A 13,579-nucleotide genomic window follows, 5' to 3' on the forward strand; every position below is an offset into this window, starting at 1 on the left:
ATGTCCCAGCCCTGTGACACCACAGAATGCTGGCAGCACACATGGCGGAAGGGCCTCTATAGCTTTGCTGAGCTGACTGTCCCCCGCCCTCTGCTGGGCCCTGTGGTGTGGTCCCTCAGAGTCAGGGATGAAGGTCCCAGCTTTACAGCATTAACATACTGCCACTTACTGCCAATTACAGTGTGCAGGTCGAGCTAGCTTCCCTTCTGGGTCATTTGAACGGTGTGGTGAGCCCCGAGAATGGCTGTGATGCTAGACTAATAAATTTTGCAGATGGAGGGCCTATCTCTGTGCCACATGGCCAGCTCCAACCCGTGTACACGCCGCTCCCCCCCCCACAGGGACCCGTGTACAACCCCTTGCCCTCCACAGGGACCCATGTACAAAACCCCTCCTACATGGGAACCTATGTACAACACCCTCTCCCAGGGATCTGCTTACATCCCCCCCTCACAGAGACCTGTGTACAACACTACCCTGCCCCTCCACATTGTTGTCCAGGAATTCCCTGGCCCTGCTTGGTTCAGTACTGCATTCAGGGGCATTAACTAGCCCTTCTAGTGGCCTTGCAGGCCCAAACCTGACAAAAGCCCATAGGCACAGTGAGGTTTGCAGTCCTGTGCCAAGGGCGACAGAGACTGTCCCTATAACTAGACATTTTAAAACCCTTGAGCTAGCCAAGTCTTTGTATCAGAAGGACTCCTCATAACTGCTCACTTTTTCAGCCTTTCTGCCTGGGAAAGCTGAGAGTGCAGGCAGCACAATTTCATATCAGACCTTTTCTGCCTCTGCTTTGAATACTTCTCAAAGGAAGTATGGAGCAGTCAGGAATGGGAATATTGGACCCCATGTCTGTCTGGGTTGTGTGCAGCAGGCCAGGTCGTCAGATTACAGCTTGGTTTCTTCACAGCTAGCTGGATTCTGAGCAGGGCTCATATGGCTCACCGCCACCAGTCTCCCAGCAGCTCTTAATGAAGAGCAGCTGGAAGTTGGGTGGAGCAACAGGTGTGTCCCAGAGGCGAAAATGTTGACAGGGATAGGTCTGTCCTAGAGATAGAACAGGCATCTTCGTTGTGAGAGCAGTGAAAGGGGTCTGAGAGAGGGAAGTTGGGGCAGGCATGTTAATTGGTTTAGTTCAAAGAAATCTGTCCTGAGTCAAGGCAAGCATTTATCCTACAAACGTTTTCCCAAGTTATACGATATGCTGCCAGTATGGATTAGGTGGAGGTTCAAACCCCAGCTCCAGAGGACAGAGTGGTGAAATGAGGATGATAATCCCTCCCTCCTGATGTTTCTGTGAGGATTAAGTAGAGAGGTCACCCCTGGGGTAATAATCCCCTTTTCCGTCTCCGCTGCATTGAAGGCCACACCATGATGGCAGAGCTGTGTGACGTTAACAACCACCATCGACTTATCATGTCCTGGGCACTGTGCTCCGTGTTCTGTGGGCTGTAACATGTACAGTCCTCACAGCAGCTGCTCCCACTACTCACATGGGAAAAGCTTAAATAACTTTAAAGTTTAATAAACTTGCCCAAAGTCTCAAAACTAGTACAAAGTAGAACGCAAGCCAACTCCACAGTCCATATTCTTAAACATCGCTCCAACTTCACAGATAGGTACCACTTCAAAGTTTACTAAGTGGTTCCATTTATGGCATTTTGTTTGCTCACAGCTGTGTGCAGTGCAGCAAGGCAGACAGGGCCCGGGTTTCATAATGGAGTACACATCTATTAAGCAGCAGAGCCAGGGTTTGTACTTTCCATGTAGGCTCAATGCATTTGACAGACCGTCCTATCACACATTTTCTCTGCTCTTTTTACATGTTCCATTTTCCTTATCATAAGCTTGTTATTCATCAGTGAATCCCAGCCTTATTTTTCCAACACCCACAGGTGTCTCAATAAAGCAGAACTTTATCAGCAAGCTATTCATTCAGTGCAGGACACAAGCCTCCAAATATCTCATCGTGTGTCACAAAAATCTTAAACTGCTCATTGAATTTTGCAAGATGCCTGTGAGTGGGTGAAGGTAGGAAGAAAGAGTTACTGGGATGTAAAGGTGTACAGAAAGCAGTTGGATGTTGCCTTGTCCTGGAGGACAGATGAACAAGGTATGTTGACTGGGAACAGGTACTGGCTACTTTTTTTTTTCATGATGTCTCTGCAAAGGGCGTTAGCTTGCACATTGGGTGAGGGTGTAGCCTTTGGAATTGCTCACTTAGATTTTTATCCCAATTCTGCCACTTACTGCTAACTGTGTGGCCTCAGGTAAGTTACCTAATCCCTCTGCCAAGTTGCCTTATTTGGAAAGTGGGGCCAATGGCCAACAACAGCCCCTACTCCATCAGGTGGCTGTGAGAAATGTTAAAGTGCATGTAAAGTAGTGTTTTTCTTGCCTAGCCTATAGTAATCACTCAGTAAGCGTTAATTTTGTTTTAAAAAAAGGATGGTAATTGTTCCAAATGGATGGTGGGGGGGTGGGGGAAGAGACTGGAACAAGAATTCACATTTCCTTAAAGCCTGCCTGCCTGCCTTTGCGCCGCTCAACCACCGTGTCCCATAAACATGCACTACAGTAAAGTTCCCAGAACCCTGAGTTCAAACCGCCACTTTTTCCCTTCATCCCCTACGATAGCTGCACTTGTATCCCGTGATGAAGTCCACGACGGTAGTTTTTGTTTTGTTCCGCACACAGGCGGGTAGCGGGACAAATTCACAGCCACACGACATAGCGTTAAGTGGCTGAAGTGCTGTGGGGCGTTCCCGCAGCTGCAAAGAGCAAAGTGACGACGAAAGGTCGGCAAGTCGGCTCGACAAACCGCCACGTTCCTGGACTTTCCCAGCGGGACAATCGAAAGCCGACACTAAAACCTAGCTACCGAGGCGGGCGCCATATTTACAAAGGCTCATGGTCGCGTGCTGACGTCACTTCCGTCGCTCTTGACTGTGATTGGTCGGGAGGCTCCGGCACTTCTGATAGGCAGGGCCCACTACATCCCAGGGTGCTTTGGGCCGCCGCTTTCTTTCTGATCGGCTGTTCCGCTTTGAGGAGGTAGGTGGGCTGGAGCGCGACGCGATCGGGCGCCATCGGCCTCCATCAGCAGCCATCGGTGCGGGGCAGCTGCCGCAGTGGCTATGGAAGGCCCGACTAAGGGCCGGTCTCTGCCGCAGAAGGCGTTGGGCAGCGGCCTGGCCGTCGGAGGCGCGGCCAGGCGTGCCGGGGTGGAGACCCCGGCGGAGACCTGGGGGTTCGGCGGGCGGGGCGGCCAGGTAGTGGGCTTCGGCGCCTGGTCCGTCCGGAGCCCGGCCCCTAACCTGACCTTTTCCTCTCCGTGGGGCCCAGGGCCATAGGCAGCCATGGCGCCCAGCCGGAATGGCATGATCCTGAAGCCCCACTTCCACAAGGACTGGCAGCGGCGCGTAGCCACGTGGTTCAACCAGCCGGCGCGGAAGATCCGCAGGTGAGGCTCCCAGTCACGTGATGAGACTCGGGAATCGCTGTGCTGCTTTGATGAAAGCTTTTTTCGACCTGATGACCGTGGGCTTTTTCTTCAGGGTCCTACAGGGTCCTGCTTGAGTTTCTGGGGTTTTTGTCTTGGGTGGAGGTAATTACATCGCAGTCGTGTGGCTGATGGAGAGCAGGGATTGGGAAAATACTGTGCTGATTGGAGTGAATAGCAGGCCTCGACTGAGGGGAGGATGGCCCTGAAGTGAAGGTAATTGCTGCCTGGCTTCTCTCTGACCAGACGTAAGGCCCGTCAAGCAAAAGCACGCCGCATCGCTCCTCGCCCTGCATCCGGACCTATCCGGCCCATAGTGCGGTGTCCCACGGTGCGGTATCACACCAAAGTCCGAGCTGGCAGAGGTTTCAGCTTGGAAGAGCTGCGGGTGAGTGTCCACGAAATTGCTATGTTAGAAGGTTGTCTCTGTTGGTAGCTCAGTCACATGATGACAGTCTCCGGAATCGCTGTACTGCTTTGATGAAAGCTCTTTTGAACCCTTTTCCATCTGACGACCGAGCGCTATCATGCGGGCCTGGAGCCCAGAGGGCCCGTGGAGCTTCACCTTCTCTACTTCTGGAGCAGGTGGCTGGTATCCACAAGAAGGTGGCCCGGACCATTGGGATCTCCGTGGATCCGCGGAGGCGGAATAAGTCCACCGAGTCCCTGCAAGCCAACGTGCAGCGGCTGAAGGAGTACCGCTCCAAGCTCATCCTCTTCCCCCGGAAGCCTTCTGCCCCCAAGAAGGGAGACAGCTCTGTGAGTACCGTGCACTGGCACCACTGGTGGTAGGTTGTGTAGTTAGAGATGCTACCAGATGGCTCAGGGGGCCTGGCGAGGACCAGTAGAGAGGTTCAGGTCAGATGAAAAGAAGTCTGTCTTTTGTTTGGCTGGGGTGAGAAGAAAAAATATATTTGCCTTTTTACCTTCCAGACTTTGGCTATCATACATGGGTGGTCGAGAGTTGAGTGACTTGAAGTTGGCCCCGTAGAATTCACAAATTGAGTATCAAGACTGCGTGGACCCCCACTGTTCTTTTGACTGATTGTTTCCTACTTCTTAGTCACAGTAAAAGCTGTTTGTTGTGGAGCTTGTTTTTTCCAGTGGAAACTGTTATTACTAAAAAAAGTGTTTTCTGTGCAGAGAAAATATTCTTAGGTCTTGTGAAGCTGACAGCATTTACTGTATGGGAGTCTTTGCTGTCTCTGAAGTTTCCGGCATCGTGTTGGGGTATGGCTTTGTGCTCAAATGGATACTTGATTCTCACTTGCACCGTAGTTAACGTGCTAGGCTACTGGTTTGCAGGACGAGATGAGTGTATCTTGTCTGTTCTATAGGCTAACTTGGGGTCCTGTGAAGGGGTGTGGCTCCCTTGTTTGGCCACAGCACTGGCTCCTTTTCCAAGAGTATGAGGACACCCGGTGAGAGGTAATGATTTGAAGTGTGAGCCTGGGTTGGATCCCTCAGGGAGACTGAGCCCTGGAATCTTCTTTGTCTTTAATAACTAGGCCGAGGAACTCAAACTGGCGACTCAGCTGACCGGACCGGTGATGCCCATACGAAACGTAAGTGGACGGGTTTGTTTTGCTCTGTCAGTCCTGGTGCTGCTTGTGTTTCAGCTGCATCTTGGGAACAAGTGGGTGTTGATTGGGGCTGGTGTGGGGTTGAAGGAGTTGGGTGGCACCTGAGGCCCTGGGAAAAGCATTCCTGAAATCCCAACAGAGGAGTCTGGGGGGGGACCTTGTGTTCCCTTTCAGAAAGCTTGGGGACCCTCACTTGGCTGCTCACCACACCTCTGTGCTGCTTGGAAAGCCCCAGCCACAGACCTGCGGGTTTCTTGGGAGAGATGGGCTGTCCTGGGGCCTCCCTTTGTTTAAGTCTGTGCTGTCTGTAGCAGTGCCTACCTCCTCATAGGACAGACTGTGGAGACTGTGGAGACTGAGATGGTCCTCTTAGTTTTTGCTCTGAGTTTTTGTTCTTAATTTTTCTTTTTTCTCAGAAGCAGTTAGCAAACAGGAAGCCACAAACACAGGGAGACTGTTAGGTCCTATGGAGGGTCATTATCAGCCTTTTTCTCGGCAGCCTTAGTGTCACCTTATAATTGCATAGGTCCCTCTTGGTGTCCCTCACTGAACTCTGGCAAGCTTGGCTCTTACTTAGTCGTTCGGTCACAGTGGCTCAACTCATGGCTCCAACCCCACCCTCCTTTACAGGTCTACAAGAAGGAGAAAGCCCGGCTCATCACGCAGGACGAGAAGGACTTCAAGGCATTTGCCAGTCTCCGCATGGCCCGCGCCAACGCCCGACTCTTCGGGATCCGCGCAAAGAGGGCCAAAGAGGCCGCAGAGCAGGATGTGGAGAAGAAAAAGTAAATCTCTGTCAGGGACCTTTAATAAAAGCAGTGAAGCCTTTTCTCAAGTAGTATCATTGTGGCATGAGTGGCCAGGTGGGCACCAGGATCCTGGATAGTGCTTCACCCCTTTGGGTCCGGGCTGAGTGGGAGATGAACGGCTTTGGTGTGGCTCAGAGATGTGAAAAATGGCAGCTTGTTTTGTGCAGAGGTCATTAAGCAGAATTATTTTTTTAATCAGAGTAATTTTTAATCCAGTTGATATCCGAGGACATGGGGTGACCTCATGACTGGCAGTATCCTGGAGCCAGTGCGGGCTGTGTGTGTGGCCACCTCGTGTCCCAGGCAAGATCACACCATGTATGAGGTGCTCGGGTACTGCCTGGCCTTGTTCCTCCTTCATCACAGCAGAGTGACAAGCCACACACAAGTAGTCCTGCCTCATACAGTCTTTGTAGTGTGGTCACTATGGTCCCAGGAAACCATGTGGCAGAACCGCGAGTCTGATTGTGTGGACCTGATAGTTAAGGTGGTCATTGTGATGAGTCCCGTGTATCTGTAATGTGTGCTGCCACTGCCTGATTCCCCAAACTCCCTTGTTTGTTTTAAAGCAAATTACAAATGTCCTTTATGCAGGATTTGTTTACCTTAAAGGAGAACTATTAACTGCCCACACAGCCTAGGCTTGGCTCTCAGAGCTTTGGGGAGCAATTCCTAAACCTGAGTGGGGCCACTGCCGTACTCTGGATGACTTCCTGGTGGTGCTGTTTTCCTTGCTGGGTTCCCAACACACTTCAAAGAGCCATATTGGAACCAGGCTCCCTGGGGTACTGCCTTGGGAAGGTCAAACTAAAAAACTGAGTAGCTTCCAGGTGAGGGATGTAACTGGCAGGGGCAATGGCAGGTTCTGCAGATCAGCCCATGTGTATAGCTGTGGGGCGGGGGGGAGGGGTGTTGCCTGTTTTTCCCAGGGAGCGAGAAGCTTTGGTCCTGATGGTACTCCAGGTCCATCTAAGTCTGCCCTGCCATCAGTCTGCAGCAGTCCATATCCCTCTTCCTCAAGAATGCTGAGATTGGGGGTCTTGGGCAGCAGGCTGGTGAGAAAGCAGCAGGAGGGAGATGCTTGCATCCCCAGCTCCATCCTTTTGTGGTCACATGGCATAGCTGAGCCTCACCCCCCAGCCTGTTTCCACATCAGATCCCATAGTGCCAGGGATGGTCTGAAAAACTTCCCCAGGGGGGTGGTGCTCCTGGGGCTAGAGGCAGCAAAACTGGGTTATTGTGAATGGCCTGGAGCAGAGGGAACATCAAACAAAGGTGGTCCAGGTAGCTCAACCAGGAGCACCTTCAGATGCCTCTGATGTGTGACCTGGGCAAAGGTGACATGTCACATCTGAGCTTAGGTTACATTGTGTGGCTTGCATTCTGGGCCTCAGGGGTGCCAGCTGTGTGGGGACCTCACAGCAGGGCCTCCCTGGGAGAGGAAAGGGAGTCTTGAGATGGCAGATCCTGGAGCCAGAGGCCCCAGCTGAGCCCCACCCAAACACCTGAGCCATAGAAACATCATACTGTTTTAGCTGCTAAGTTTTACGGCAGTTTGTTAGCCGGTAATAGCTGACTAATGGCTATGGTTTTTCCACCCAGTGAACCCCCCAGGGTTCCTTCTGATGCTAAGTCAAATCACTTTCCCTGGCCCCATCTCTGCCACCTCCTCCCACCAGCCACCTTCCCTGGGAGACATCCAGGGCTGGGCTGGCAGCTGGGACCAAAGGTCAAATTTGCTGCCCTCTGACCCCACCCTGTCCTGACTTAGAGCTGGTCTCAGGTGGCAGGGGCAGATGGGGGTGAAAGAGTTGAATATCCTTATGACTGAAATGGTAAATAAACAGCACCTGTTAGCTAAGGAGCTGATGGGGCAACTGCTCCTGTCAGCATGAGAATACAGTGAAAATAAAAACCAGGAGACGTTTAAAACAAGTGGTATCCCTGTTTGCACAGTGTGATACAGTTGTAAACTGTGAGCAAAGCCACGAGCCCCCGAGTTGTCTGGGAGACAGTTGCCAGGTCATGGGGTGTGGACTGGCTGTTCCTTTGCCCATCCGGAAGACAACGTCCTGGTGAGGGTCTTCGTTTGTCCTGACTGCCAGACCCAGGGTAGGGACAGACACCTCTGGGGAGGGGCTGGGCTTGTGGCTGGTTTGTTTTGGTCATCATGAACTGTTGGTGAGTCTTCACAGAGCAGGAAGTGCTGTAGCCATGTCAGCAGAAGTCCCATGCAGCTCACATTAAGAAACAGGCAGCAAAAGAAATCCCTGTTATTAGCAATGGGCATTTTCTGAATGTTGCATAAAAACACCCAAACCGGTTGCTGTTGAGTTGATCCTGACTCATGAACGTCCCATGTGTTACAGAGTAGAACTGCTTCACAGGATTATCAATGGCTTGATTTTTGGAAATAGATCACCAGGCCTTTCTTCCGAGGTGCCTCTGGATGGATTCGAACCTCCAGCCTTTCAGTTAGCAGTCGGTTAACCGTTCACACCACCCAGGGACTCTTGATACCTATGTAAATGCAGGGGAAAAGATCGGTAGAAAACTTGCTGTATTGTGTGCATCTTAAATCTGAGCTTATTTGTAAGGTCCCAGTGATACCCACAGCCCTTTCTCCATCTGGAATTTGGGGGCAGCCCTGAGGCACACAGTGTTCCCAGGGATAGAGCAATTGTACAAAGAAATCAGGAGAGTTGAGGGCTAGGAAGTGATCGCAGCAGGGATCTGCCAATGGGTGATGATTTTTCCATTCTATAATGGAGGTATAATTTACATACAAATGAAATTGTCCATTTGGGTTCATTTCTAGAGTTTTGACAGATACTTCTTGAAGCTTCAAGTGTGACCGCCACTGGTTCCATTGACGATACTTCAGTGAAACGAAAAAGTTCCTTTCTTTAACTTATTAGTGGAAATTTGGCAACATGCCCAGAAGCAGAGATTAATTGAATGGACCCTCATGTACCTGTCATCCAGAATTTTCAGCATGGGGGAGAGTGGCTCTTGAATTCTTGGTTTGCTTAGATGTGATGACAAATGTCAGGGACTGTTTGCAGCTGGGGTCTGGGGCCCAGTGGGGATGGGAGTTGGACCCTCAGAACCTGGGGAGCCAGCATCAAGTCAGACCCAGAGGTGCTCATGGCTTGGGGAAGCCCGAGGATAGGGACTGGACTGTGCTCTTGGCGTATACCCAAGCAGGTGTGCTAACTGTTTGGATGGCCCCTCCGCTGGTGCTCCTCAGTGACTGAGATGAAACAGGGTCGGGGGGCAGAGTCTCAACCCTGACACCCTTGAGGAATCTGGGAGGGCCAAGGAAGGCTAGGCACTGGGGCTGGCTGTCCAGGTTGGGTTCAGCTCCACGGTCATTATGTGGTCTCAGCCAGCCCTGAGACATGGCTGCCTCATTGGCAATGTGATGAGGGCCCCACCCAGCGGCAGGACCACTGGGGACATGGGGTACTCAGAGCAGCTGAACTTCCAAGTCCAGCTGAGCAGATGCAGCAGGCTGTGGCACCACAGGTGCCACCAGTTAACCCTGTCCTGGGGGCTGGGTGCCAAGGAGGAGATGGCCTTGTTGCTGGGAGAAAACATTAGCTGGGGCGGCTGAGAGGAAGTTGATGACCCAGTCAGAATAGGGGTGTTGCCCCAAAGGTGGGAGAAGGGCTGTGTGTGTGCACACATGTGTACGTGTGTGTGTGTGAATGTGTGTCTTAGTGTCTCTACAGTGCCTGTCTTCGTGCATGTGTGCACGTCTCTGTCTCTCCACGCGTGTTTGTGTCTGTGCACGTGTACATATGTCTCCGTGTGTGTGTGTGCACGTGTATTGTTGGGCATGCACTGCTCCCTGCCAGTTGTGGTGGAGAAACGTTCCTGTCATCTGAGTTTGCAGACACCAGACTGTCCTGTCATTATGTACTGCCATTTATGGAGGAGGTGGCTAAGGGGTCCAAGAGCTGCCCACTGCAGACAGACCTGGCATTGTTGACGTCACCCACATGGACACCGCCAGGCTTGGCTGCCTGATTTCTACAGTGAGATAAACGTCAGCTCCTGCAGGAAATATATCTGACCCAGCCAAGTTACAGATGTCCTGAGATAAAATAGCATTTCTTCAGGAGGAAGGGCAGGTTTGCAACCAGGTTATAAAAAGCAGCACCTAGCTAGCTGTGTGTGTAATTCCTGCTTGTAAGATTCCATTAATAAACCCTCCCAATTCCAAAACTGTCTCCAGGACACTGGGCAGTGGGCACTGTGTCCACTGGACAGATGAAGACAGGAGGGCATTGACGGGTGTAGCAGGGGAGGGGGTGGCAGCCTGCTGCACCGCCCCTCAGCACAGCAGCCTGGTAGCTTGCCCCAAGCCAGGCCCTGTTCTGAGCATGTCACTCAAAACTAGCCAGGAGGGTGGCACTTCCAGGTGAGGGACAGAGCTTGCTCAAGACCACACATTAGCAGGTGGAGCCAATTCAACCCGGCAGCCTGCCCGGCCAGCTCTTCACCTGGTGCTTCCAAATAGTGCATGGTTATGAGCCATGAAATCTGCTGCATAGGGACTCGCGAGGTCCTGCACGTTCACATGGGCCTGCTGGGTCGGACAGGGACAGAGAAGGCTTAGATCCTGAGTTTGGGTTGATGGGGGCGGTATAGGTGGGCAGCTGGCCCCTCCTCCTCTGACGTTCACCTGCTCCCTAGTCTGAGAACTGTGCGATCACAATGGGGACCCCCAGTCACCTGTCTAAGCCCGTAGCACTCTGACCAGCAGGTGCTGTTGTCCCCTTGGGGGCACCATGGGAGGGTGGGTCTGAGGAGGCCACAGGACATGGCTCAAGGATGCTGGGGGGATGCTGGGCCCGAGGGCACGTTGCCTTGGCCTGTGCACACCTTGTTGGGGGGCCAGCAGCAGACCAGAAGGGGCCCGTCTTCCCTGTTCATCTCTGCGTGTCTCTGTGTCCTCATTGGATTTCGGACCCTCACTATTACAGTAAAGGAACCCTGGTGATGGCAGTGGTTAAAGTGACTGCTAACCGAAAGGTCAACACTTCAAAACCACCAGCAGCTCCGTAGAAGAAAGATGTGGCAGTCTGCTTCCGTAGAGATTTGCAGCCTTGGATACCCTATGGGGTCGCTATGAGTTGGAATCAACGGCAGTGGGTTTTTTTGGTTCTACTATGGTATGACCTCATCTTTACTGAATTAATTACACCTGCAAAGACCTATTTCCTAATAAGGTCATGTTCTGAGGTTCCAGATGGACATGAATTTTCAGAGAACACAATTCAATCCTCTACAATGGCCCAGGATCACCAGCTCGTAAGTAGGAGTGGGGTTACACCCAGCCAGATGGGTTCAGCTCCTAGTCACTGCCTGACACGCCCACAGTAAATAACAGATGATATTTTGACCGGGGGATAAGGGGAGGGGAAAAAACGTAGAGTTCGGGAGTTTGAGTCTCGGAGGCCCAGAAATTTTAAACGACCCACTGGGGTCTTCAGCAATAGCCTCACAGCAACAGGACATCCTCCCCAAGCCCCATCTCTGGTGGGGTGACCCTGTCTGGAGAAAACGCCCGTGCAGCATCCCTCTTAGCTCCAGGTAGCCATGCCATAGCTGTCACTGAGGAAACCACAGAGGAAGAGCCAGGTGCCACTTCAGCAGGATCTGCGGTGCCTGGGCAGGGCGGCAGCCTGTGTGTGAAGGACAGGCAGCCAAGCTGTGGGATTCCACTGTGGACAGAAGGGAGGGGCTGGCAGAGGGGTCAGAAGGCCTGTTGCCTCTGGCTTCCAGCTCCTGGCCTTTTCCCGCTGGGCCAGACATAGGAAATGAGATTTTCCCCTTTGTTTATCTTGTTGTTGTGCAGGAAATAATAACACGTTTGTTGTTGAAAAATTAGAAGATGTAGATAAGCAAGTAAAAATAAAAACCAGGCACCCAGATAAACACCATTAGCACTTTGATGTTTATCCTGCCAGCTTTTTTCCATGCAAATATATATTAATAAAAGAAGATGCCTCAGGCCCTCACAGCCCTTATCATGACTAGTTATCTATTACAGTTGTTTCCTCGCTGTCATCTGTGTGCACCACTGGACTGCCAGCTCAGGGCCAGGCCATCTGTATCATGACTGAGGCCCCATGCCTTGGACCAAGCCTGGCACGTAGTAGGTGCTCAGGAAATGTGTGCTGAATGAGGTCACTATGCGTGCTGTTTCTGTTTTGTAATCTTTTTTTAAATTTTTATTCACAATATTGCATGGCCTTTTGTGGAGTTAAGAATTAACTTTACTCATGGAATTTGGCCTTTGTCCCTGTTCCTGGAAGGTAACCTCTAAATCTTTGGAATTTCCTGAGAGATTGGAGTGTCTCTATTTTTCCATCCCTCCTAGTGTGTTTAATTAACCCTATGATTGGCTAAGATGCTTCCAGCTCTTGGGTTTTATGAGCCACAATGAGGTATACTGACCAAGTGTCTCTCTGAAGCTTCTTTGTTGACTTGCCTTCAGGCTGTGTTCTCTCCAGTGGCCAACTCTTATTCATACTTCAAAACCCAGTACGATCCGCTCCCCAACCACCGTCCTTTCTGTGCTCCTTGGCCCTCACCCCAAAGGGCATCAATTCATCAGCCTGGAGTTGTGTGGGTCCTTGGCCTTTTCCACCATTAAACTAAGAGCCCCCTGAGGTCTGAGTTAGCTTCATGAATGTTATGGATTGAATCATGTCCCTCAAAAATGTGTGTCAACTTGGCTAGGCCATGATTCCCAGTATTGTGTGGTTGTCCACCATTTTGTGATCTGATGTGATTATCCTATGTGTTGTGAATCCTAACCTCTATGTTAATGAGGCAGGATTAGAGGCAGTTGTGTTAATGAGGAAGGACTCAATCAACAGGATTATGTTGTATCTTGAGTCAATCTCTTGAGATATAATAGACTCCAGCAGAAAGGGGAAGGACCTCATTACTACCAAGCAAGAAGAGCCAGGAGTGGCACGTGTCCTTTGGACCCGGGGTCTCTTTGCTGAGAAGCTCGTAGACCAGGGGAAGATTAATGACAAGGGCCTTCCCCCAGAGCTGACAGAGAAAGCCTGGAGCTGCTGCCCTGAATTCAGACTTCTAGTCTAAACTGTGAGAGAATAAATTTCTGTTAAAGCCATCCACTTGTGGTATTTCTGTTACAGCAACACTAGGCAACTAAGACAATGAGTAAATGAGTGAGTAAATGAATGAGGGATTGAATGAGTGAATCAGTAAATGAATGATGGGTGAGTGAAAGAATGAATGACTCCATGAGTGAGTGGATAAATGAACCAGTGAGTGACTGAATAAATGAGTGAATCAGTGAGTGATGGAGAAAGGGACCTTGGGGGCTCTTCCCTGGCCCCTACTGGCCTGTCTCAAAGGTGTTCTTGCTCCAAGCAGCTTCGCAGAGTGGCTAGGTTAAGGCTGGGCTCTGCTTGGGTTGAGATCTTGCTTCTGTGACACAGCTCTGTGTCTCCAGGAGACTAACCTCCTCTCTCCAAGCCTCAGTTTCCTCCTCTATAAAATGGGCTTGGTGCTCTGAGTTAGATTTAAAGAGCCAGGAATTCTTGGCCCTCCTCCCTAAAAAGGCAAAGTCTGTTCTCCTCCCTTGAGTCTGGGCAGCCTTAATGACTCCCTAGACCCACAGAAGGTGACGAGGTGAC

The 13,579-nt window shown here is 51.2% G+C and overlaps 1 protein-coding gene and 2 non-coding genes across 3 annotated transcripts; all 3 read left to right on the plus strand.

The window, feature by feature from the left end:
- The first annotated feature begins 2,988 nt into the window (after window positions 1–2,988).
- RPL13 (ribosomal protein L13) lies at window positions 2,989–6,032 on the plus strand. Its single transcript, XM_004377768.2, has 6 exons — window positions 2,989–3,054; window positions 3,346–3,463; window positions 3,749–3,890; window positions 4,088–4,261; window positions 5,011–5,067; window positions 5,716–6,032. Exons 2-6 carry the CDS (start codon window positions 3,360–3,362, stop codon window positions 5,872–5,874), a joined length of 636 nt encoding a protein of 211 aa, XP_004377825.1. The 5' UTR covers window positions 2,989–3,054; window positions 3,346–3,359; the 3' UTR covers window positions 5,875–6,032.
- LOC111820860 (small nucleolar RNA MBII-202) lies at window positions 3,482–3,555 on the plus strand. The gene has a single exon (XR_002824351.1). It is a non-coding gene; the product is annotated as a small nucleolar RNA MBII-202 (small nucleolar RNA).
- On the plus strand, window positions 3,949–4,032 carry LOC111820865 (small nucleolar RNA MBII-202). Its single transcript, XR_002824356.1, has one exon. It is a non-coding gene; the product is annotated as a small nucleolar RNA MBII-202 (small nucleolar RNA).
- Window positions 6,033–13,579: the final 7,547 nt, after the last annotated feature.

This window comes from Trichechus manatus, unplaced genomic scaffold (genome assembly GCF_000243295.1).
Source record: "Trichechus manatus latirostris isolate Lorelei unplaced genomic scaffold, TriManLat1.0 scaffold00053, whole genome shotgun sequence".
NCBI classification, from domain to species: Eukaryota; Metazoa; Chordata; class Mammalia; order Sirenia; family Trichechidae; genus Trichechus; species Trichechus manatus.